The following is a 22,751-nucleotide window of genomic DNA, read 5'->3' on the forward strand; positions in this document are numbered from 1 at the left end:
CATTTAACATTAGCATGGCTGGATATTTATAGAAGCGCTGTGGGTTGAGTTCCTGTCCCTAGGGGGCGATAGAGGAGTGCATCAGCTGTGAGCTGAACCTGCAGTTTTGTAGTTTGAACTCCAGTTCCCTACGCAATGGCATGCACAAGACCGTCAAATGAACTGTGTGTATGTGGCTGTTACTTCTTTTTCTACAATGGAACTTCTTTTAAAAAAAGCATATTGCACTCTTGACTTCAAAAAGTCAGATTTCAGACACTTGGCTGACATGTACTTAAAGTCTGTTTTTACTGCCTGCATCTCCTCATTAAAAAAAAAAAAAACATTTTAAAAGATGAAATGAAACAGCTGGATGAGAAATATACCATCTTTATTAAGGCTAAGTAAGGTCTTTGTCGTTAGTGTACAAAAGTCGCATGCAATTCTGAAGCACTGGGGGGAAAAACTGCATTTCATTTGCATATGAATTAATTCATTAATTTTAACCAGTGATAAATATTGAACAGCCCTTCCAGCGATGGACAAACGCTCCCGCCTGAAAGGGGATCAGGTGTGACAGGTAGACCCACTGCGCAGGTGTTAAAGCTGCGATGCTGCAAGGTGAGGAGACTGAGGTGTGAGATGGTTCCTATGGAAACCTGTGGCGCTCCCTTGAGCATGCTCAGTGCCTCCATCACCGCGGCAACCAGTGTAAGCACTTGGGCAGTTGGTGCTCTACAAGTCTACGCTCTTATTTACATCAGATCCAAACGCCCCGGAAACCTGATCATAGTCAGCTCTCCTCTGCAGACTCAGAGATCAGAGGGCGTGATTAGCTGCTTTATCGCTGTATTGTTAACGGGATGTCATTACAGTCATGATGTCATTGTTAAAGTACTGTCGCAGCGCTGTTTCATGAAAGGACACGCTTCTTACAAACGACATTTTCGCTGTACGCGCAAACCCCCTGCCATCATTTACAAGAGCAAGAGCAGGGAATAACAAAGTTACCAAAAACATTTCCAGAGGTGCCATGTGTTGAATCTTTGGGAGGAAAAGGCAGAAGGTAGATCGGGTGATATAATATAAGTTTGTTTCAGACCCCTGACTACATCCTCCAAAATCCCTGTGGTTGACCCTGTCTGGGTGACTAACAATTAGCACCGTGAAAATAAACACAAAAAATGCAGCAACAAAGCTAACTTTCAGTGCAAGAGCAGAGTTTTAAAAAGGTTTAAGCCCGTTCACTTTACGAACGTGTGCATAGACAAGCGGACTGTTCAGCTCACAAGGTGAGCCTGAGCATGTATTCTTCACTCAAGTTATTGTTAAACATTAATTCAATAAAAGGCAATCAAAGCAAGAGAAATAAAGAGAAGGGGTTGAGAAAGCAATGATGGTCAGGCCCCTGAATTGAGCAGAAGAGAGGCGAGTTTAGCTAGCCATGCAAATGCGAATGAGACTGTTCTGTCTTTGAACATGAAGCCCTGACTATTTCCACTTTTCCGGAAGTGCCCACATTTCTAACATACAGGAAGTATCCGCATCTTCTCTGTACAGGAAGTGCCCACATATCCAACATACAAAAAAGTGCTCGCATCTTCACCGCACAAGAAGTGTGCACATCGTCTCCATACAGGAAGTGTTCATATTTTCACTGCAGTTAGTGGCCTTGTCTCAAAAAAGGAAGCATCCTCCAACACTGTCCTTTCGCTAGTTTTTCTGCTTTCTTGTCAAGCCGGACAGGTGAATGTGGATTTTACCTCTCTTGCGGAGAGATTTAATCAAAGCACAGAATGTTCATGAAGACACAGTGATCATACGCTTGGAGAGAATCACCCAGAAAAAAAAACCCAGACCCTCCCTTCAGGCCCAATGTGAACTTCCTAAAAGTTTCAGAAATACGGATCGGCTGACTCACACACCTGGCCCTTTTCTTCATTCAGGACCTTTTGCCCCCCGAGTTCGGCAGGCTGGGGGGCAGCTTCTGATAGAATTCCGGAGGGGCGGGGTTCGGACTGGCGGTCATCCCGGTGGGAATGTAGTACATGCTCTCCAGGTAGCCCTGATCCAGCGGCGGGTGGTTTTGGGGCTCCGTTTTGGGGCTCCGGTTGCTGGGGGTCCCGAACCCCCCGTTGCTCTGGTGCAGCCCTTGCGGGGGCGGGGCCTCGGCGTGGCGGGGGGACGGGGGCTGGGAGTGGGGGGGCACGGAGTAGGGCAGGTACTGCGGCGCGTACATCCCCGGGTTGTGCATGGAGGGGTAGGGGGCGGCGACGGGGGGATACAGGCCGGAGTGGGACAGCGTCTGCTGCGGGATCAGCACCTCCACGTACTGCCCCGTCTCGGGGTCGAACAGCATCTTGCGCAGCGGCTGCATGGGCACCTCGATGTAGAAGTACTTCCCCGTTTCGGGGTCCAGCAGCACCCGTCGAGGGCTCTGCCCGTACCCCAGGCCGCCCCCGCCCTCGGGGTACAGCATGCCGCCGCCCCCGCCGCCCTCGCCGCCGTACTCTGAGCCGTAAGGGGACACAAACCCCGGGGGGGTGCACAGGTACTGCGGCCTCACCTCCAGGGGGGGCACGCCCGGCGAGTGGGTGGAGTGGCTGGAGTAGGTGCTGCTGCCCGACAGCGAAGCTGGATGCTGGGGGGAGCGCTGCTGCCCCGGCCGCCTGTCCGCCTGCTGGCCTGGGGGGGGCTGCCTGCTGTTTTCGGGGCGGGGCTGCGGCAGTAGGGGGGGGCAGGCTGGCAGGCCGGGAGGCGGGTGGTGAAGAGGCTGAAACGGGTGGGGGGGGGCCTGGGCGAGGCTTGGCGGAGCACCCTTGGGGGAGCCCGGCTTGTAGCTCAGAGAGCGGCCGTCTGATCGCTGATGGTGGTGGCGAGCTGGGGGCGGAGCAGCAAGAGAGGGCGGGGCTTGGGTGTGTGAGGGCGGAGCCTGGGCAGTTGAGGGCCCAGGCACGAGGGGTGTGATGTCAGGGGGTCCAGGGCAGGGGACGCCGTCCGCTGCACAGGAACAGGGTGGAGCCTGGACGGGTGGGTGGTACCGGTTCGGTTTCCTGGAGTACAAGTCCGTCAGCAGCAGTGGGCTGAAGCTCTCCCTTTCATCGTAGCTTGGGGGGTCGTCCGAGGCGTAATAGCGTAGGTTGCTACTCTCGATTCGCTTGGTGGACGTTATGCTGATCGTTGACTGCTGTGAGCAGCTCGGGGATTGAGATGCGGTGGACACTGAAGATTGGCTGCAGGACGAGCTGCAGGACGAAACTAACGCTACCTGCTCCTGGGCGTCGCTGTGCGTTAAATTCGGCTGCTCTGGGCTGCTGGTCAAAGGAGGTTTTTGTTTGCAGCTGGAGATTGCCGACAACGCAGGTTGATTCTCCTTGCTGGATGCTGCAAGCGGCGCTGACGTTTGCGTGTCGCTGCTGTGGAGTTGTGCTGCTGCAGATGCCGACTGTTGCTTGCAGCTGGATGTTGGGGATCCTGCCGCTGCTGGTGCTGGTTTTCTTGTGCAGGTGGACACTGTTTTCACGTGTGTCAGCCGGGGTCTGTCACTGGATGTTGCTGCTGGTGTTTGTGGCGAACTGGGTGTTGGGTCCTGGGCCCCTGTGTTGTTCTCTCTGGGTTTCAGACTTGTCCTCTCGAGATCCATCTCCCTGAGCTGAGGAGGGGTGGGGTTCCTAGGGTGGCGTTCCTCCTTAGGGTCCATCAATGGGGTGGGGGCAGAAGGGGAGGAGCGTGCAGGAGGCGGGACAGGGTCCGAGGGCTCAGATGAGGCCCCCTCTGCGGAGCAGGTCTGCAGGGGCACCTCCAGCGTGTTGACGTGTTTTTCGGTAGCGTTAGGGTCGTCGGCCGGGGCGTCGCAGACTCCGATATCAGCCTGGAAGCCCTTCTCCTTCAGGAGCATGGAGACGGAGCGACTGCAGCTGGTGGCGGTCAGGGCGAGAGGGGGCAGTGCTCCGGGTTCAAGCCCGCCCTCCGGAAGCCCATTCTGCAGGAACATCAGCGTGGACACTTCCCTGTCCTTACTGGGGAGTTTGGGGGTGCTGCCCAGCTTAGGGTGACGAGTGCCACCCCCAGGCACTTTCTCTGTGCGGCTGGCTGGTTCTGACACGCCTGAAGTGTTAGCTTCTGTGGCTGCAGTGTCCGGTGCGGCAGCTCCAGCTTCGGACAAACGGCCCCTAGGAGTGATGTGAAGGGAGGCGGTTTGTGTGACCTTCTGTGGAGGCATCTGCACAGGTACCTGCGGCTGCACTTGTGCTGATACCTGTGGCGGACCCTGTGGATGCACCTGTGCAGACACCTGTGTCGGTTCCTGTGAATGCACCTGCACAGGTACCTGTGGATGCACCTGTGCAGACACCTGTGTAGGTTCCTGTGAATGGACCTGCACAGGTACCTGTGCTTTCTCCCCCTCTGCTTGCCTCTCACCTGGTCGGCCGGTTGCCAGCCCCTCTACCTTCCGGCTGACGTACTCAATCTGCATGGGTGGGGGCTTTTCCACCACCTCGGCCCAGGGGGCGCTGTCCTGCGCCGGCACTGCAGTGGCCTTAAATGACAGATTGTAAGTGTTCTTCACCAGCTTCCTCACGTCCCTCACCTTGTGGACGGGGGCTCTGGGTCTGTTCTTCTCAAACGCCTCCCCATTCTCTGGGCGGTCTCCTGTCTTGCTCTCCGTCTCACGCTCGTGTGTTTCTTTTTCCGGCAGTCGCCCGGGCGAGGGGGCCACGCGACTCTCTTCCTGTTTGGGCGCCGAGTCACCGGAGAGGCAGTCCATCGTCAGGGAACTCTTTTTCTTCTCCCTGGCGGTGCAAGGCTTGAGCATTATTTCTGGCGTTTTGGACATGAACGTGCTCCTGGCGCTCTGTTGTTTATAGTTTTCCGACCTGGTGGTGTAGCATTCCTGGTTTCTGTTTGTCATTCCGCCCGGAGCGCCGGGAGCTCGGGTAGCAGCGGCGCCTGTGTTCCCGGAGACGGCATTTGCTGAGTCACCCGAGTGCTTCTCACACAGGTTCTCGTCGCTCGGCAGTTTTACCCAATCTCTGCCTCTCTGTTTCTCTACACCTCCGTTGCCCTGTTTCCACACACTGCCACGCTGTTTATCCATTTCTTTGTTGCTCTGTTTCTCTGTCTCCCTGCTGCTCTGCTTCCACATCTCTCTGCCACTCCGTTTCTCTGTCTTTGGACTTTCGAACGGGATGACCAGTTCAGATCTCATACCCTGCTTCCCGGTGTTGTTCTTCTGAAACTCTAGACTGCTTGCGCCACTCTGGAGTGGACTGTAGCCATATCTGCCCAAAGGTTTTGGCTGTGGTTTGGGGTCAAAGCTCCTGTGCTGTTTCACTGAGCTGCTCTGTGGGGCAGATTCCACCTGGAGTGGGAGGTCTTCTTCTGAAAGGCTGCAGTCTGAGGGGAGCTCGCTGCTCAGGTTTGACCCCTCCATTTTGGGGGTCTCTGTGACCGAGTGCGAGCTTTCAGGTGACGCATTCTTCCCCACGGCGGAGCTGGAGTCCCCGCTCTGGAGAGACGGCTGGGAGATGGCGAGAGTCTGGTTGTGCTGCATCTTCTTGGAGAGGACGCTCTTGATCAGGCAGGAGGCCGTTTTTGTTTTGCTAGATGTCTCATCCAAGGAGAGGGACTTCTGGAGTTTCTGCTTCCTGTCGCCTGGTTCGGGTTTGACTTCCTTGCAGGACTCCTCGTGGACGGCGGCTGGCGTGCTGTGCTGGCGCAGCAGCGCGTCCCTTGAATGCCTCTGGCCTGGCGCTGCCTCATTGGCAGCATCGGTGGCCGCTTCATCATTCTCGCTGACCTGTGATTCGCTGGTGTCCCGCCTCTTCAGCTGGATCTGCCTCTTCGGCACCGTCCTCTTCCCTCTTCGCACGTCCTCCCGGCTCTCCAGTGCCACGTCCACGCATTCGAAGCTCCCCATCTCAAAGCGCCTGGTCGCGTCCAGTCTGTCCGGGGCGAGGCCCGCGGGTGGCTGGTGGGGGAGATTGTCGCCATCGTGGCGAATGGAGCCCTGCAGGTCCGCGTACGCCGACCAAGCAGTGGCTCCAGGGCTGTCCTCCGTGGAGAGCTGCGATACATTTGTGGAAGACCTGTGGCTGGAGTTATACACGTCCAGGTAGTCTGCCTGAGGACTGGAAAGGCTTCTGAAGGCCTGGTCTGTGAACCACTTCACCTCGTCATCGGCTTCATCCAACTCGCTGCCCATGCTGGAGGTTTCACTGGAGTATTCGGGGGCAGGGCGCTGGCTAGCGCTGCTTCTGGTGGGCCGAGGAATCGGTCGAGGCTTCCTGGCGCGAGCCTGGTTCTCCTTCTGTGAGCTGAGAGTTCTGAGCGGGTTTTGCTGCTGTTGCTGCTGGGTGACGAGCAGACAGTCTGAATAACAACCAGCTGGCATTCCCGTCCGGAGCTGCCTGCATGTGGGTGCCGAGCTGGGGCTCACAGGCGCTCTTCTATTCCTGGCACTGAATGACAGCTCAACCTGTTGCTCTTCGTAACTGGCCTTTTCCCGGCTGCCCTCCCCCTCATCTGCTCCCCGCTCCTCTATTTTATGCTCCTCCTCCTCCTCCTCTCCCCCCTCCCTCTGCCCCTTGTCCCTGTGAGGCTGGCTGTTGTCCCCCTGCCTGGGTTGCACAGTGGGGCTTTCCCCAGATGTGGAAACTCCCGGCTCCCGTGGTGCGCTGATCAGTCCTGGGCCCTCTGCGGCAGTCTCTTCTGACGGGCCCGCCTCGCTCTTTCGGTTCCCAGGGGGTCTGATTGAGACCGTTTCTGAGGCGAACAGGGGCTGTGCAGACTGAAGCCCCTCACCAGCATTGCTGTTGGCCAGGACAGCAGTCATCCTTCCCTCCTCTCTTTCGCAGGGCTTGGGTGGGCAGCTTGTGTCTGTGGGTTCTGTTGTAGGTTTAAGCAATTGATCCCGATCTCCAAGTTCCAACACCGCAGCGGTTCCTGAATGTTCAGCGGCATGGCCTGTAAGTTTAAATAATTCTGGATTTTTGCACTCTGCAGATATAGTGGGGCGCCTGGGTTCAGATGAGATCTCTGAATTCCGTTGTTCACGTGAGTTAACTGTGCTTGGGGGTTCAGGTGAGGCAGTGGAGCACCAGGTTTCTAATCCATGGGTGGCAGTCTTAGATTCAAGAGAGAGATTGGTGCTTCTCATCTCCAGAGAAGGGTTAGTTTGTCTAGGTTCATGCGAGGGATCTTTTATCCTAGGTTCTTGTGTAGGGCTGCTAGCCTTGGATTCAGCTGTGTGGGCAGTTATTGTTGTTTCCCGTAATAGAACTGTTTCTATGGATTCGGCTGAGGAGAAAGTAGCATTGGGTTTAAGGGAGACCACAAGGCCCCTGGGTTTGGGGGAACTGGCAGAGATTGTGCCTTCAGGTGATGGACAGATAGTGTTCAGTTCTGGGTAAGTAGATCTTGGTTCAGATTTAGAAGATGTAGCACTAGATTCTGATTCTGGAGATTTAGTCCTAAATTCTGGTTCTGAGGATGTGGCACTAGGTTCTGGTTCTGTAGATGTAGCACTAGGTTCTGGTTCTGGAGATGGAGTCCTAAATTCTGGTTCTGAGGATGTGGCACTAGGTTCTGGTTCTGTAGATGTAGCACTAGGTTCTGGTTCTGTAGATGTAGCACTAGGTTCTGGTTCTGGAGATGGAGTCCTAAATTCTGGTTCTGGGGATGTAGCACTAGGTTCTGGTTCTGGATATTGAGTCCTAAATTCTGGTTCTGGGTATGTGGCACTGGGTTCTTGTTCTGGAGATGGAGTCCTACATTCTGGTTCTGGGTATGTAGCACTAGGTTCTTGTTCTGGAGATGGAGTCCTAAATTCTGGTTCTGGGGATGTAGCACTAGGTTCTTGTTCTGGAGATGGAGTCCTAAATTCTGGTTCTGGGGATGCAGCACTAAGTTCTGCTTCTGGATATGGAGCCTTAAAGTCTGGTTCTGGGGATGTAGCACTAGGTTTTGATTCTGGGGATGGAGTCCTAAATTCTGGTTCTGAGGATATAGCACTAGGTTCTAATTCTGGAAATTGAGTCTGAAATTCTGGTTCTGGTGATGCAGCACAACATTCTTGCTGTGGAGATGTAGCACTAGGTTCTGGTTCTGGAGATAGCGTCCTAAATTCTGGTTCTGGGGATGTAGTACTAGGTTCTGGTTCTGGGGATGTATCACTAGATTTTGGTTCTGGAAATTGAGTCCTAAATTCTGGTTCTGGGGACGTAGCACTAGGTTCCGGTTCTGGCAGTATAGCACTCAGTTCCTTTAAGGGGAATATAGCCCTGGGTTTTATTACTGGGGATTTATCTCTTGGCTCTGGTTCTAAGGATGTAACACTAGGTTCTAATTTGGAGGATACAACCCTGGATTCTGGTTCTGTGGATGCAGCACTGAGTTCTTGTTTGGGGGATGTAGTTCTTGGTTTTATTTCTGGGGATATGGCCCTGGGGCCTGGTTCTGAGAATGTAGCCCTGGGTTCTGGTTCTGCAGATAGAGCCCTGGGTTCTGGCTTGGGAGAAGTATTTCTAGGTTCTGAGTCAGGGATTTCAGCTCTGAGTTCCAGTTCTAGGGAGCTAGGCTTATATTCTGTTTGTAAGGATGCAACGCTAGGTTCTGGTCTGGAGGGTTTAACCCTGTGTTGTAGTTCTGGCGATATAGATCTGGGTTCAGGTGGGATGGCAGTAATCCTGGGCTCTGTGCCTCTGGGTTCAGTTGTGTGCCGTACATCCCAGTCTTCAGGAGTGGGGGTAGTATCTGTTGCCTCATAAAAGACATCGGTGTCCCTGGGTGCAGGTGAGGGGGCTGTGCTCCTATGCTTGTAAGGGGTGGCAGTTGCTTCAGATTTAGGAGAGATGTCGATGCTCCTGTGTTCAGATGACAGACCTGAACAGCTGGCTTCAAGTGAAGGGAATTTAATGCTTGGGGTATGAGGGCTGGCAGTAGTCCTATGTTTGGGTGAGATGTTAGCACTCCTGGGTTCAGGTGAGAGAGACAAGGGGGCTACACTCCTTGGTGAGGAGGCAGTTCCCTTGGATTGAGCTGAGGGGGGCGTGGTCTGGGGGTCAGGGGATAGGCCATTGGATTTGGACAAGGGTGACGCACCCCTGGCTTCAGGTAAGGAGGCAGTCGGTGGAGGTACAGGGGAGAGGACGTCTTTAGAATCTTCGAACGTGTCGCTGGAGTCGCTCAGCTGCTCTGAGCCGTTAGCCGTGTGGTAGGACCCGGGGGAATCGTTGGGGGAGTCGTCTGCCCGTGCAAACTTGTCTTCCTCTACTTTGGCGAGCGACCCGGTCGGGGGGCTGCTGGAGAGGGTGGGCGACTCGCAGTCGTCCCCGAAAATGTCGCAGAGGCAGGTGGTCTCGGAGATGGCGCTGCGGCAGGTGGGGATGCGGGTGATGTCGAAGATCTCCACGCGGTTGGGGCCGTCCCTGTTGTACAGACTGAAGCTGAACGGCGTGGAGCGGAGGAAGGACAGCCTGTCGTCATCCATGGACAAGCTCTCCATCTCCCTGCTGCAGCCTCACTGGGCCACAGCTTCCCCTACAAGTAGCCTATCAGGAGACAGAAAATGTCAGGTTGCGCCAATCAGAGGTCTACCTTACGTGCACATGATGTTCTGGGAGCCTATAATATTCACCACAGTCACCTGTGCCAGTGCCATCCAAACGCATCACACACAGGTCAAACCTATGTAATTAACAAGTGGAAATAATAAATATAATCAATAATATAAGTATATTTTCAAATCATAACATGCCAAAAAAAAGGTCAGAAACCAAGGAGGACCTAAATAAAAGAGCAATTTCTCAGAATTACGCGAGACGAGAAACCCAGTATGCACAGCAGATTAACATGTTCAGTGAGCTATGAAATAATTACGCACATTGGTATGTGATTAAAATAATAATATTACTATTGTTTTTATTCACATTATAATCGGACATGATAAAAAATGAGGTTGTTTTATCTAAAAATGGTTTTTAAAAGTTTAAAAGTATATTCAGTAAAAGATAACTTCCTTGATTGTAAAGAATAATGCAGGCGTTCATAATAAGGCGCCATTTGAATGCCTTTCACACATCTTATCCATGCCCTGCTTAAAATACTGCACCTCTGTGGGTTGATGTCAAATTTCCAATTATAACACTGAGATATATATGATGGCCTTCTAGAATACTTTGTACGATTTCATTTGGCTGTCCATGAGTTTCATTTTGTGCCAGTTCTCCAGTTTATATGGAAACTGATATTTGGCACATTATTAATTAACTGAATTCTGATCATGACCTGATGTCATCTGTCTCATTTCTATACTTAAACACAATGTAAAGAAGTACAAGCTTATATTTATATATATATTTATATATGTGCACATATGCGACATTGCGATGTGATGTTAATATGGAATACTGTGCCTAACTGGTCCACATGGTCTCATCTCCAGACACCAGTCCCCAGTGAGTGAGAATGCCTGCTATGCGAGAGTGAGGTCTGTAACTTTAAAGCGAGAGAGAACGGGAGCTACTGTACCTTCGAGAGCAGGCACGCCTGTGGGACAGACCCTCCAGAGGGTACAGTTAACCCCCCTAGTCCTGCAACGGCACCCGGCAACGTCCAGATCCTCCTCCGGGGCTGCGAGGGCGGCACCAGTGCAGGCTACAGTCTTACTGCGTTAGGAGACTTGTGCTGCCACACCGCCTCGGAAAAAGGAGAGAGAGAGAGAGGGAGAGAGAGAGGGAGGGAGAGAGAGAGAGGAGTGTGCAGAGAAGAGGAGCACATGGCGCTCCCTCCACCCTTTAGGCTGCAGCGGGATGAGGGGATGATGACCTGGATTATTTTAGCTGCTCCTGTGGTTTGGCAGCGCCGGGCGGGCGGGCGGGGGGGTGGAAGTGGGGGGGGGGGAGTCTTAGATCAGGAGTTATAGTTAGCAGCAGGTGCTGATCCAGCCTTGATGGAGCACGCTGGTGGAATCCGACACCCCAGGGCCAGAGAGGTCACAGGGCTCGCTAAGTATAGCTCTGCGAGCTATCGCCAAGAGATAGCGCTCGGGCGCCAGGGACTGTCCAGGCAGCGAGGGGAGGGGAGGGGATGGGTGTAAAATGGCCACCCTGCTCGGGGATGCATTCTGGGATGTGTCCCTTCAGATGACCGCTCCGGGGTGGTTTGGGTCAACGTCGAATTTGTGAACCAGCGGACCTCCTCGCACAGGCCAGCAGAGGTTTTGAGAAAAACGCCAGTGAGGAAAAACGCCTTGGTTACATAAGTCTGTATAACGTTTCATCACGCATACTTCAGGCACAGTTCATAGAAGGCTCCGCCATTTTGGAATCCAAGATTGATTCCATATCTGCGGAGTTAAAGGTTGTGTCCTGGGGTGACAGGGGAGTCTTTTCGGGTTACGGGCAGAGCGCTGGCCGCTGCAGGTGGCACCTGCCACTGCCGCCAGTGCCAGGGATGGAGAGCGCTCCCCCAGTCAAGGTGCTTGGGTCCGTGCAGGTTGCCTGGTTACCCAGGGCAGGTTGCCTTGGCATCGCCCACCACCTGAAGTGACACACGCCACCTGCTATCGCTTCACAAGCCCGGAGGAGGAGCCGTTTCATGTGCACGTAGCTCCTGGAACTGTCAACCAGAGGCCAACAGCATGGGTTACAGTAGGCGTCTTACAGTACATACCGATAAATCTCTACTGCGACTGTCCTTCAGTTCCCCCCCCCCGGCCCGCCCGCCCGCCCCCCCCCTTGCCCACAACGTTACTGAAGCAGCAGCACACTCAGAAGGAAAGAATTCCCAGCTCCCCGGATAGGCCTGAGTGGATTACAGGAGGAGAGCGGCCACATTTCGCTTCCAGCAGTCAATGCGACACGTTCGAACCCGCCCCCGAGCTGCCGCGCCCCGTGAAAACTATGCCCTCATACGTCAAGAAAAAAAAAGCCAGAAGGCTGTGCCTACCATGCATAAGAGCGCTCAAAAACAGTCCACAATAAGTCCTCTCGCAACCTTACTGTAAGGACACAGCAGACTGCACACACCTGGCCCTTCCCTGCGCTTTTGAAGCCATTTCACCACGGAAAGGCACATGCTGATGGAGGCCGCGCTGGTAACTTTCCTGGGTCACTTATCTTTCCCAGTCAAGTTAAAGAGGTAGAGGAGGAGCCATAAACACCAAGGTCCCGGTATGAAGGTCCTACAGCAAGGGGACTGGTTAACTTGTCCTGCTATATCTGTTTCAGTGTGTGGTTGAGCCCCAGGGTCTGGTATCTGCTAAGGCTCTGTGGATCGGACCCAAGAGTCGCTTTTCCACCACATGGTACCGGCTCAACTCGACTCGACTCTTCTGGTTTTTCATCGGGCAAAAGTTGTGGATAGTACCTGGTACCTGTTACTTTTTTGGTATCACCTCCATTGAAGCTCCAAGCGAGCTGAGGCGATACCAAAAGGTGACGTGAAAACACTGCAGACCACTGATTGGTCAGAGCAACGTGTTTCATGCGGCGTCGCTAATGACAACCAGCCACATTGACGGGGATATTATCTGCAGTGGGAAACGAATTACCTGGTACCAAAAGCGAGTTGAGTCGAGTTGAGCCGGTACCATGCGGTGGAAAAGCGGCTATGGTCTGATATCTGTTAAGGTTCAGTTCCAGTGTGTGGATGGGCCCCATGGTCTAGTATCTGTTAAGGCTCTGTTCCAGTGTTTGGACGGCTTTTTTAATCAATGTCAAAGAGAGTCCTGCTGCATGAATAAAACAGCAGGATTTTTTCACTTCATTTTATTATTCTTAAAAAAAAAACCAGCATGGACGCACATCAACAATGCACAGCATGCAATCATTAACACTTAAACCTCTGCTGTCCCCCTGATTCTTCAGTACTGTTATACTGTATGCCTAAATATATCCCACAGTGGTCCAAATTGCTTCACATCTGCAGTACTGCCGTCCCTAAGTGGGCAATGTCTTCTGTGTTCTTCTGTCCCCAGTGCGGGCAGTGTTGCTATAGCGACGGTGTCTGTTTTGGTTCCGGCCGGGTCCCATTGCCTACGGTGTGGCCGGTCCGTAGCGGTTTGGCGGGGTGAGCTGCGGGTGGGCGTGCCCTCCGCTCAGCTCCTCTGCAGGACCCGGGCCATGTACTCCTCCTGCTGCCTCTGGATCTCCAGGTCCGTCAGCCGGGCCCTGCGCAGGACAAACCCGCGACAGCCCGTCAGACTACCCCGCCATTTTGAGCACAGATCTGCGCAGGACAAACCCGCGACAGCCCGTCAGACTACCCCGCCATTTTGAGCGCAGATCTGCGCAGGACAAACCCGCGACAGCCTGTCAGACTACCCCGCCATTTTGAGCACAGATCTGTGCAGGACAAACCCATGACAGCCCGTCAAAACACCGCCAATAAGATACAAATCTAGCGAGACAGACGGTCACGAATCTCACCTCAGGGAAATTTTCTGCTTCTCCAGCTTGCTGTGCAGCTCGTTGATTTGATTCTCTTTTTCATTAAGAATGTCCTCACGCTTTAGAATAATAGACTTAATACCTTTCAGAGAGAGAGAGAGATAACAGGCATTTATATAGCACTTTTCTCGCACTCAGAGTGCTTCAAAGTGATGAGGGGGGTAGCTCTTCACAATCACTACCCATGGTGCAGTTTCCAGTACAGTTTCCGTAGTGTAGTGGTTATCACGTTCGCCTAACACGCGGGGGCCAGCCGTGTATAGGTGTAACGCCGTCCCACGGAAACGAGGGTTCGAATCCACCCTTGGGCAAATAAATAATCGTTCGTAATCGATTCGTTCTTCACAGAAGTGTCTCGGTTAACGCTTCTTCTTTTTTTAGGTTTGATATTAACGTGATATTTGTTCTCCACCTCCATTTTATTATGGAGAGGATCAGGAAATCTTTTCTGCCAAATCAATACATATAAAGTTATCAAAGTATTTACATCGGATCAATTATTGCAACAGTACAAATAGGATTACAACATTACATATTACAATTCTTAATAAACACATAAAGAGCCAAGTATAAATGTAAAGCTATATTTGTATTTTCCTTCACAACACTATTAGCAGGGTTGATATGCACAAGCATGAAACGGGATTGGGGCTGGGACTGGAGCAGGTGGATTTACCGAGGCTGCAAGGTGACAACAAGGTGCACACATGCAGTCGGTCTCCCTGCAGTCACATGCTGCCGCGGCTGCTGGGTCTCCAGAAGCTCCTCGGAGCTCGGGTGTTAAGAGAAGCACTGGCATTGGTCTGCTTTTGCCAAGTACTTCATGGGCCACTTCTGAAGCAGAAATTATATTTTTATATACAGTGAGCTCCATAACGTTAGGGACAAAGCCTTATTTTCTTTACTTGGTTCTGTACTTCATCCTTTTAGATGTGTAATCAAACAATTCACATGTGGTTAAAGTGCAGCTATCAGCTCTCAGCTCTTATGAAAGATTATTTTAATACATTTTGATTTCACCCTGTAGAAATAACAGCGCTCTCTATACATACATACAACCCCAATTCCAAAAAAGCTGAGACAGTATGGAAAATGCTAATAAAAACAAAAGGGAGTGATAATGTTAAATATTGTAAATTTTATTTACCCTGTACTGTATTTAAAACACTACAACAGCACATTATTTGATGTTTTACCTTGTGAATTTAATTGTTTTTTGAAAATGTACACTCATTTCAAATCTGTTGACTGCAACACGCTCCAAAAAAGCTGGGACAGTCGAGTGTTTACCACTTTGTAACATCACCTTTTCTTTTAATAACGCTTATTAAATTTGGGCAATATTTTTCAAGTCAAAGCAAATTTAAAAATTACTGCTTTCTGTTTTATTTGCATTTAATTTACCGTCTCGACTTTTTTAGAATTGGGGATGTACATACGTATTTTCAGGGTGCCATAATGTTCAGGACAAATGGTTTCACGTGTGTTTCTGATTAGTCAGGTGTGTTCAATTGCTTCTTCAGTACAATTATAAGGTATGCCAATGGAAGGAAGCCATTATGTGGCTGGGATATATGAAAAAACAGTCAGAGACATTGGCCAAACCTTAAGCTTACCAAAGTCAACCGCTTGCAACATCATTAAGAACGAGAGCACTGGTGAGCTCAGTAATCACAAAGGGCCTGGTAGGCCAAGGTGGACCTATACAGTTGATGACCAAAGAATTCTCGCTATAGTGAAATAACATTAACTCTAAAACAGAGACCTGGACAGTAAAATTTGGGGAGGGTTTATATTTTCATGGGAACTGTACATCATGATGCTGTATAAATGGTAGGTTCTTTATGCCCTTGACCTTATGTTTTGCCATTTTGATACACAGCCTTGTGTAGCTCTATCACCCAGTATTATCAAATTCTCAACATGAAAATTATTATTGTTATTATAATGATTTTCCACTGATCTCCCTTTTTTGTGCGCTGTCAATCCAGGGGATAGGGTGGGAGGGGTAGTTAATATGAATTGCATTACACAAATTCTGTATTGTCTGAAGGTGGAGGCAGCAATATTTGTACTGTGTCCTGTTCTATATTGAATAGTTAAACTGACTAATAATAATAATGGTAAGTATAGAAACATATAGATAGGAAAGCGTTTGTTAAGATGGCTGAATGACAGTACTGACAATGAACAATTAGAGATGGCATTACTTATTGCCTTGACAACAATAGTGTAATAAGTAATAATTTAAAAAATGTATGTCTAGACCGTGACGTGTTACACAAGGCACATGTAAAGGGGGCAATACCAATAATGATGATGATACCAGCAATAATATAGTGAGGGGGAAATGAAACATATTGTAAACTAAACCCTAATATGATTGCAGGGCCATGGAAATAATAGCTGGTGTACTGAGACACAAACGTGCACATGTACACATGTCCCATTTACCTGCGATATTCTCACTTAAAAGTGTTATTATGCACGGACAAGCCAACAAACGGGACGTGAAACCCAATAATGAAGTCAAATAGGAAAAATGAAACTACTGGTCTTTTAGCTGAAATAATGACAGAATACCTCGATGACATCAATATAAAACAGGAACCTGTTTGTAATAAATTTATTAAGACTTACCGAAGCGTAGGTACCACAAAATAACCGCAAAACGCCTTATTTAATATTCGAATTTATTTGTCTATACGCTGTCATTCATTCATTCAGGACGGCAACGTTAAGAACGACCGTTGAGAATGAATGGGGAAAGGTAAAGGCAGAGACGAAAACGGTCTTCCTGCATCCGGGACGGAACAGCGCCGCGAAAAAATACGCGCGGCCGAAAATATATTACATCCGTAGTGTTAAGAACTACCGTTGAGAACGAACGGTAAAAGTTAAGGGAAGTTAAGCGTAACTATCCACGGCTCCCGCGCGAAAGGTCCCCGGTTCGAGACCGGGCGGAAACACACTTTTTAACCTTCACACTCTTTATCAGGACTATTCCCAGGGGTCTGTGGGGTGCAATGTCTGCACCTGGTATTTACTCAAACAACGCAGTACTCTCTCGTATTGATTAGATGAGCTTGACTTATTCGGCATGCTGTGAATACCCTCGGGTGGGCTGTTCTGGGCCGGCTGTTTTATTCATATAGAAACCTTCATCGTAGAAAGCAAAATCTTTTTACTAATCGGTGAGCTGATGGGATTATACTTTATTGTAGCAGTCAGATTAATGAAAAACTCTAACCAGACACAGGACCACAAGGCTGGCAGTCAGGAGCTCGGGACTCTAGAGCGAGACTTTAGAACATCAAGGTTTCCGTAGTGTAGTGGTTATCACGTTCGCCTCACACGCGAAAGGTCCCCGGTTCGAAACCGGGCGGAAACACACTTTTCGTCTCAGCCCTCTTAACTCCAAGCCCTGTGGGGTGTAGTGTCTGCAGGTGTTAACCACTTCACCACTTGAAGTACAGTTATTAGTGAAACAACTGTAACTCAAGGGCAAGTTGTCTGCCTCCTCAATTTTCAGCTCAGCTGCCCCTACCGCACAACACTCCTAAGTGAAGCAAATGTCCTTGCTAGTCATTCCCTGTTTGCGCTGAAGAAAGACCTGTTTATAGAGTCATTGCCCCACCTAGTGTTTCATATAGATTTTATGCAGGTTATTATTCTTAAGAGATTTGAATGCCCATTTTCTACTAGTGCAAGCAAGTAGACTTAAAACATTAAACAAAATAAAAAAAGAATTTTAAAAATGAAAAATAAAATGATACTCATATTGAGACAAAAACAGACGAAGACAGCACTCACGAGCACACTTTGTATTCAACTTGTTGTTTTTAGCCAACTCCTTCCCTGCTTTTGTCTTCTCACTGCGAAGCCTGTTGGAAGTGGCATTGCTTGGTTTCAGTACGTAAAATAAATTCATATACATAAATTCTCCAGTACAGCTATCCTTACGCCTTTTCAAATGTCTCCTTCTCCCTTTCCAGTTTTTGGGTGAGAATTTGTATTTCTCCAATGGCAAAACTTAGTTTTTCCGATTCCTGGGACAGACGCTCGCTTGTCTTTTTATGCTGATGTCTTTCTTCCTGAGGGAAATCACACACACACACACACACACAGTTAGCTACTGGCTTAATCACAATTATTTTTGGGTATTGCTTGTTTATGTGATTCATATAGAAGAAAGGAAGATAATTAACAGTCAACGTTACACCTTAACTTACCTTTAGTTCCGAAACAATCCTTTCATATTTGTCAGATGGCACCACACCTTTGTTCTGAAGGCACATTACATTACATTACAAGACACAACTACACAAAGCAAAACAATGTGTGTGAAGACACACATTTATACTGTTTACTGGGACATTAGTCACAAAAGTGTGTCGGGTCACAATGTCGTAAAATTTCCTTACCGTGAAGAACCTCTGACTTGTTTACATCGTGGACATATGTGATTGAGAGCGAATCTAACCATAATCTTCGCAGTACTTTCGACACAAGCAATGCTGGTGTTGTTCCGCTTTTCGACCACTTCACGCAAATGCGCATGTCAAGCTACACACTATGCTTAATGAACGATGCCCACTTTTTTTTTTGCTTTATTTTGTTTTGCTACAGCGTGTAGCTGGACGTGCGCTTCTGCGTGAATGGGCGGGAGTCCAAAAACGGCACAACGCAAGTATTGCTCGCTTGCAGTCACACCTGTGCAGAATGTAAAATCTAAACACGAACGTTAATAAGTCATGGATTATTCACGGTAAGAAGACATTTTAGGACAACGTTATCTACAGCTAACGTCTAGCTAGCCTAATTTACAGCAGAGTGAACTGACTTAAAGTAAGTGAACTCCCTCAGTTAATGTATCGATAGCGATACTGGCTAGCTGACCGTTAGCCAGCCAATATACTGTTGCTTACTTTCTCATTCAAACTCAAAATAACTTGCTGCTGTATCCGAATTACATCCTGTAGTTGTTGAAAAACCACCCCACTTGTGTTCGTCGAATCTCGCTGCATTTTATGGTCGAATAAAACCAAAACCCCCAGTACACGAAGCGAAGTGAACATTAGGTTCGCAGCGCTCCAAAACAACGGTTTCTCTCTGCGATTTAGTAAAGTCCAATCAAGTCCTTTTCCAAGACCAAAAATCTACCACTAATCGTTTTCTTTAACCAACCAGAGCTGGCTAATTCACCAAACCGCGGAATGATGTGGCCAATCAGGGCCCGTATCGCTAACGGGCATAATGTGCCTGTCAGGTCCAGCATCCATTCTAAGAATTTACCTTTGATTTTTTAATATACAATTTTGCATTAATTTTAGCAATGCCTTTTGGCTGGATCTTTCAGTTCTGACCTGAGCATTGTTTATAGGACGATACATTATGTATCGTCCTATAACTTGATTATACTTGATGTCCTTAATTTTTCATGTTAAAAAGTTTTTTATTCCACTACATTGTGCCATTTAAAAATAATTCTGTACATAATCAAGGTATAGAACAATAGAAAATGTAGTTAGCTACAGTGAATGACCCAGCTAAGTCGACTACCACTGTTTTCATTGCATTCAGACTGTTCAGGGACTCTATGATTTCTGCAGTGATATACTCTTCATCTTGCTGTATGCTTGTCTAAATTAAATATTTTCTCATTTTTCTAAAACATAAAATGCCTGCCATGTTTTTAATTTCACTTTTACTCTTATAGAAAAAAATGAATTGATAACAGCCTGCGACCTTGTGATATTCATAATTTACATACATAAGTTCTGTTTCTTTCGGTACCCTTGCTAGTGTGCTACACGGGCCTGCTTGATTGACAGGTGGTTGAGTTGGAGTGCTGCAATCGGCTCATGTCGATTGGACGATCTTCACTCATTCAGAATGCAGTAAATACCCTAGGAGGGGATGTCCTGGCCTGGATGATTACCCCCATACAGCACCCAGGAAGTACACTGGTAAGCCGGATATTTTATTCACATAAAAAGACAACTTAGTCGTAGAACACAAACTCATTTTACCACCAGGCAAGCTGATAGGATGTTGGATGTATTGTAGGTGCCAGATTGACCAGCCCAGAAGGGGGCACTTGAAGCATGGCACGGTTTCCGTAGTGTAGTGGTTATCACGTTCGCCTAACACGCGAAAGGTCCCCGGTTCGAAACCGGGCGGAAACACACTTTTCAACGCCCTTAATCAGGGCTATTTAACTCCCAGGTCTTGTGTGGGCTGCAGTCTCTGTGGGTATTTACTGAAATAATGCAGTACTGTCTCATATTGATTGGATGAGCTTGACTTATTTGGTATGCTGTGATTATACTCGGACGTGCTGGTTGTTTTATTTGTATAGAAACCATCATAGAATGCAAAATCATTTTACTTCTAGGTGAGCTGATAAAATTGAACTTTCTAGTCAGGACCTGGGGACCCTTGAGTGATACCATAGAGCATCAAGGTTTCCGTAGTGTAGTGGTTATCACGTTCGCCTCACACGCGAAAGGTCCCCGGTTCGAAACCGGGCGGAAACACACTTTTCGTCTCAGCCCTCTTAACTCCAAGTCCTGTGGGGTGTAGGGTCTGCAGCTGTTAACTCAAAGCATGGACCACCTGAGGTGCAGTTATTAGTGAAATCAGGTGACGTAGTGCATGGGTAGGAGGGAGCTATTACACTACATGGCCAAAAGTATGTGGACACCCGAACATACTGGTCATACTGGTTTTCACTGCTTACCTTGAGGCCCACTTATCACTGCCAGGACCGTGTAAGCACTGTTATCGAGGTTTCTGTAGTGTAGTGGTTATCACGTTCGCCTCACACGCGAAAGGTCCCCGGTTGGAAACCGGGCGGAAACACATTTTTAACCTTCTGTAGCATGCCCATGCTCATGCACACTCACACACACCCTCACTCTTAAACTCGCAGTATACCCAGTGAGAAGAAAGAACTTCAGGATTGAGAACCACCGGCGAACACTGTTGTTGGTATACTCAGTGAGAACACCGCACCGTTTAAAGTCACTCCATGCTGCTGGGGCGTGAATAATTACGAGGCAGCTATTAACAGGGGCTGGAATCTCGCTGGAATTTCACTTTCACAGAAGGGGTCTACAGGAGTGAGCCAAATAACTGCACCGAGTAAAACCAGGGACAGCCCTTTTTACTTCAGTCCACGTTCCAGATTTGGGGGTGTCCTGGTTTTACTCGGTGCAGTTATTTGGCCGGCTCCATAATCCGCCGTTGCCTGCCGTACCCCTCCATCGCCACCCGGCCCCGCCCATCATCTGAGCCGACACCTCAGGATTGTCACCTAGCTGCCCACTAATTTGACCAATGTGTGACTGACTGACTGTGTTGGCCACATACTTACACCCTGAGCCAACCAGAGGAGGATAGGTTCCCCCATGAGCCTGGTTCCTTCCCAGGTTTCTTCCTGTCTGCTACAGGGAGTTTTTCCTTGCAACTGGTTCTTTAGGCTTGCTCCTGTTGGGGTTTTGAGGGTTGTCTGGGAAGCGTATTGTGACAGTGGTTTGCGAAATGCACAATATAAATAAATTTTGATCAGATTTGAAGTTAATACTCGCTGAGGTAATAAGACACAAACATGCACATGTATAGACACACTGTCCCATTTACTTGTAATATTCCCACTTAAAATGCTAACAGGCTAACAATCGGGACATAAAGAACATAATGAATTCAAATGGGAAAAAATATAACTATAGCTGAAAACATTGTCACAACATCACGACGACATCAATATCATATAGGAACATGTTAGTAGTGAAATAATTGTAGGGACAAGACTTACCGAAACATAGGTACCATGCCAAGTCAGAAAAAAGTTATTCGCAGTCATTTCACATATGAATTTTTTTTTGTGCCATTTTCTCCCCAATTTGGTCGTTATACCAATTCCCCGTGTGTATCACAGTCCTGGCGCCCCGACCAACCAGTAGGAGTCGCTAATGCAACGATCAGGAGCCGGCTTCCCACCCGCGGACACTGCCAATATTGTGTTCGTAGGAACGTCTGACCAAGCCGGAAGTACCGCTGCCGGGGATTTAACCCGGGTTTCTGCGGTGGTAGGCGAGTGCTTTCATACTCTACACATTATCCAGACGGCCCTCACATTTGTACTGTTAAGACGGCGTTTTTCAGTCACATAGGAACAACACCACAGTATCAATGTGTGCCAAAAAATAATTAAAATTCGTGGCGTTCAGAACTACCATAGAGGATGAATGGGGAAAATTGAAAGAAGCCACAAGGGTTATCTTTTAGAAACTGGGCGGAAACCAGTTTTAAACAGTCGCACGTAAATTTGCTTGATTACATTTGGTTGTAAAGAAAGTATTATGGAAATTTTTCCTACTGTCTGAAATCGCTTCTCAAGTTAACTTTTCTTTATTGGGTTTAAAAGGTTTGCGTTCCTGATTACTTTGCAGTGCTCTTTTGCAGTCTGCATTTAAGTTTCACAGTATAGTTTTTATTTTTTGCTTGTATTTTGCTGTGCGTTTGGTAGTAAAATAATTTCAACAATTTTTGTTACTTTGTCTTTTTGTCTGTAAATTAAACGTGTAATCAGAAATAAATCATTTTTCAACGTGTATTTCAGACACGAATGTTTTAAGAGAGACAAAGCCGGGTGGGAAAACGGGAATTAGAGCGAGATCACGGCGCTCCTCCAGTTAACCCGCCAGGTGGGCGGAGGTCATCACACCTGACGCCAATTTAAACCTGACTTGGCAAACATGGCGTGTTTTCTCACTGACCGCAGCTGGATACAGCATGGCAACACGCGTAGACACGGCGCTGCACAGCCCGTCGGAGGCGAGGTTCGTGAACGTTTCATCGTTCGTTATATCCTGCGATTACTTTGTATACCGTGTAGCTACTTCGAACATTCAAATGGAAAAGCAATGTTGCCAAATCAATCGGTTTGCAGCCCTCAAATTCGGGATGAAATTATTTGTGTGTAGAAGGATAAAACCGTCTGTCGCGCGCGCTGTGTTGATGCGCGGCATATAATCGGCGTTTATGTGATTCGCTGATCTACCGTTTTGTGATGAACAGCGGTAGACTTTTTTTTTTTTTAAGTTTGTTCGTTTGTTTATGGGCCTGTTCCACTGTTCCAGGGGATGGTCGGTGCCTCTTTGGCCAGGCCACTGTGAGCCCCCACTGGGCCCTCTGACACCGCCGGGTCATCACTCTTATGGGCTGGAGCCCTGGCTCCTCCCAGGTTGCAGTTCTGTGTATGACCGTTTGGTCAGGTAAGAGCAGAGTCTGTGGCCTGCTGCACCAGGGGGCTTT

The 22,751-nt window shown here is 48.9% G+C and overlaps 3 protein-coding genes and 4 non-coding genes across 8 annotated transcripts in view; 5 read left to right on the forward strand and 2 right to left on the reverse strand.

The window, feature by feature from the left end:
• Window positions 1-353: 353 nt before the first annotated feature.
• On the reverse strand, window positions 354-10,819 carry si:ch73-43g23.1 (protein piccolo). Its single transcript, XM_064325353.1, has 2 exons — window positions 10,510-10,819; window positions 354-9,530 (listed from the first exon to the last, which is right to left on the reverse strand). The coding sequence occupies exon 2, from the start codon at window positions 9,482-9,484 to the stop codon at window positions 1,922-1,924; it is 7,563 nt and encodes a 2,520-aa protein (XP_064181423.1). The 5' UTR covers window positions 9,485-9,530; window positions 10,510-10,819; the 3' UTR covers window positions 354-1,921.
• Window positions 10,820-11,718: 899 nt separating this feature from the next.
• On the reverse strand, window positions 11,719-18,569 carry LOC135249793 (spermatogenesis-associated protein 24-like). Its single transcript, XM_064325354.1, has 6 exons — window positions 18,359-18,569; window positions 17,663-17,716; window positions 17,394-17,524; window positions 17,244-17,314; window positions 13,410-13,512; window positions 11,719-13,151 (listed from the first exon to the last, which is right to left on the reverse strand). Exons 1-6 carry the CDS (start codon window positions 18,506-18,508, stop codon window positions 13,079-13,081), a joined length of 582 nt encoding a protein of 193 aa, XP_064181424.1. The 5' UTR covers window positions 18,509-18,569; the 3' UTR covers window positions 11,719-13,078.
• trnav-cac (transfer RNA valine (anticodon CAC)) lies at window positions 16,749-16,821 on the forward strand. Its single transcript has one exon. It is a non-coding gene; the product is annotated as a tRNA-Val (tRNA).
• Window positions 18,570-19,545: 976 nt separating the features above from the next.
• On the forward strand, window positions 19,546-19,618 carry trnav-aac (transfer RNA valine (anticodon AAC)). The gene has a single exon. It is a non-coding gene; the product is annotated as a tRNA-Val (tRNA).
• Window positions 19,619-19,896: 278 nt separating this feature from the next.
• On the forward strand, window positions 19,897-19,969 carry trnav-cac (transfer RNA valine (anticodon CAC)). The gene has a single exon. It is a non-coding gene; the product is annotated as a tRNA-Val (tRNA).
• Window positions 19,970-20,221: 252 nt separating this feature from the next.
• Window positions 20,222-20,294, forward strand: trnav-cac (transfer RNA valine (anticodon CAC)). The gene has a single exon. It is a non-coding gene; the product is annotated as a tRNA-Val (tRNA).
• Window positions 20,295-22,117: 1,823 nt separating this feature from the next.
• slbp2 (stem-loop binding protein 2) overlaps window positions 22,118-22,751 on the forward strand; it is a 5,423-nt gene continuing 4,789 nt past the window's right edge. For both annotated transcript variants that reach the window (XM_064325356.1, XM_064325357.1), the window contains exons 1-2: window positions 22,118-22,276; window positions 22,577-22,711. In XM_064325356.1, coding sequence (XP_064181426.1) covers window positions 22,230-22,276; window positions 22,577-22,711 — 182 coding nt within the window. In that variant the 5' untranslated portion in view covers window positions 22,118-22,229. The remainder of the gene's footprint in view (window positions 22,277-22,576; window positions 22,712-22,751) is intronic.

The sequence above is a fragment of the Anguilla rostrata genome, chromosome 3, assembly GCF_018555375.3.
Source record: "Anguilla rostrata isolate EN2019 chromosome 3, ASM1855537v3, whole genome shotgun sequence".
Taxonomy (NCBI): domain Eukaryota; kingdom Metazoa; phylum Chordata; class Actinopteri; order Anguilliformes; family Anguillidae; genus Anguilla; species Anguilla rostrata.

Excerpts from the sequence above, each read along its gene's own strand:
- si:ch73-43g23.1 (XM_064325353.1), bottom strand. The coding sequence starts at position 9,484 with ATGGAGAGCTTGTCCATGGATGACGACAGGCTGTCCTTCCTCCGCTCC.
- LOC135249793 (XM_064325354.1), bottom strand. The coding sequence starts at position 18,508 with ATGTTCACTTCGCTTCGTGTACTGGGGGTTTTGGTTTTATTCGACCAT. Across the intron at positions 17,717-18,358 it reads TTTTGAGTTTGAATGAGAAA|AACAAAGGTGTGGTGCCATC; the intron begins GTAAGCAACAGT and ends ATGTGCCTTCAG. Across the intron at positions 13,152-13,409 it reads AAGCAGAAAATTTCCCTGAG|GGCCCGGCTGACGGACCTGG; the intron begins GTGAGATTCGTG and ends TGTCCTGCGCAG.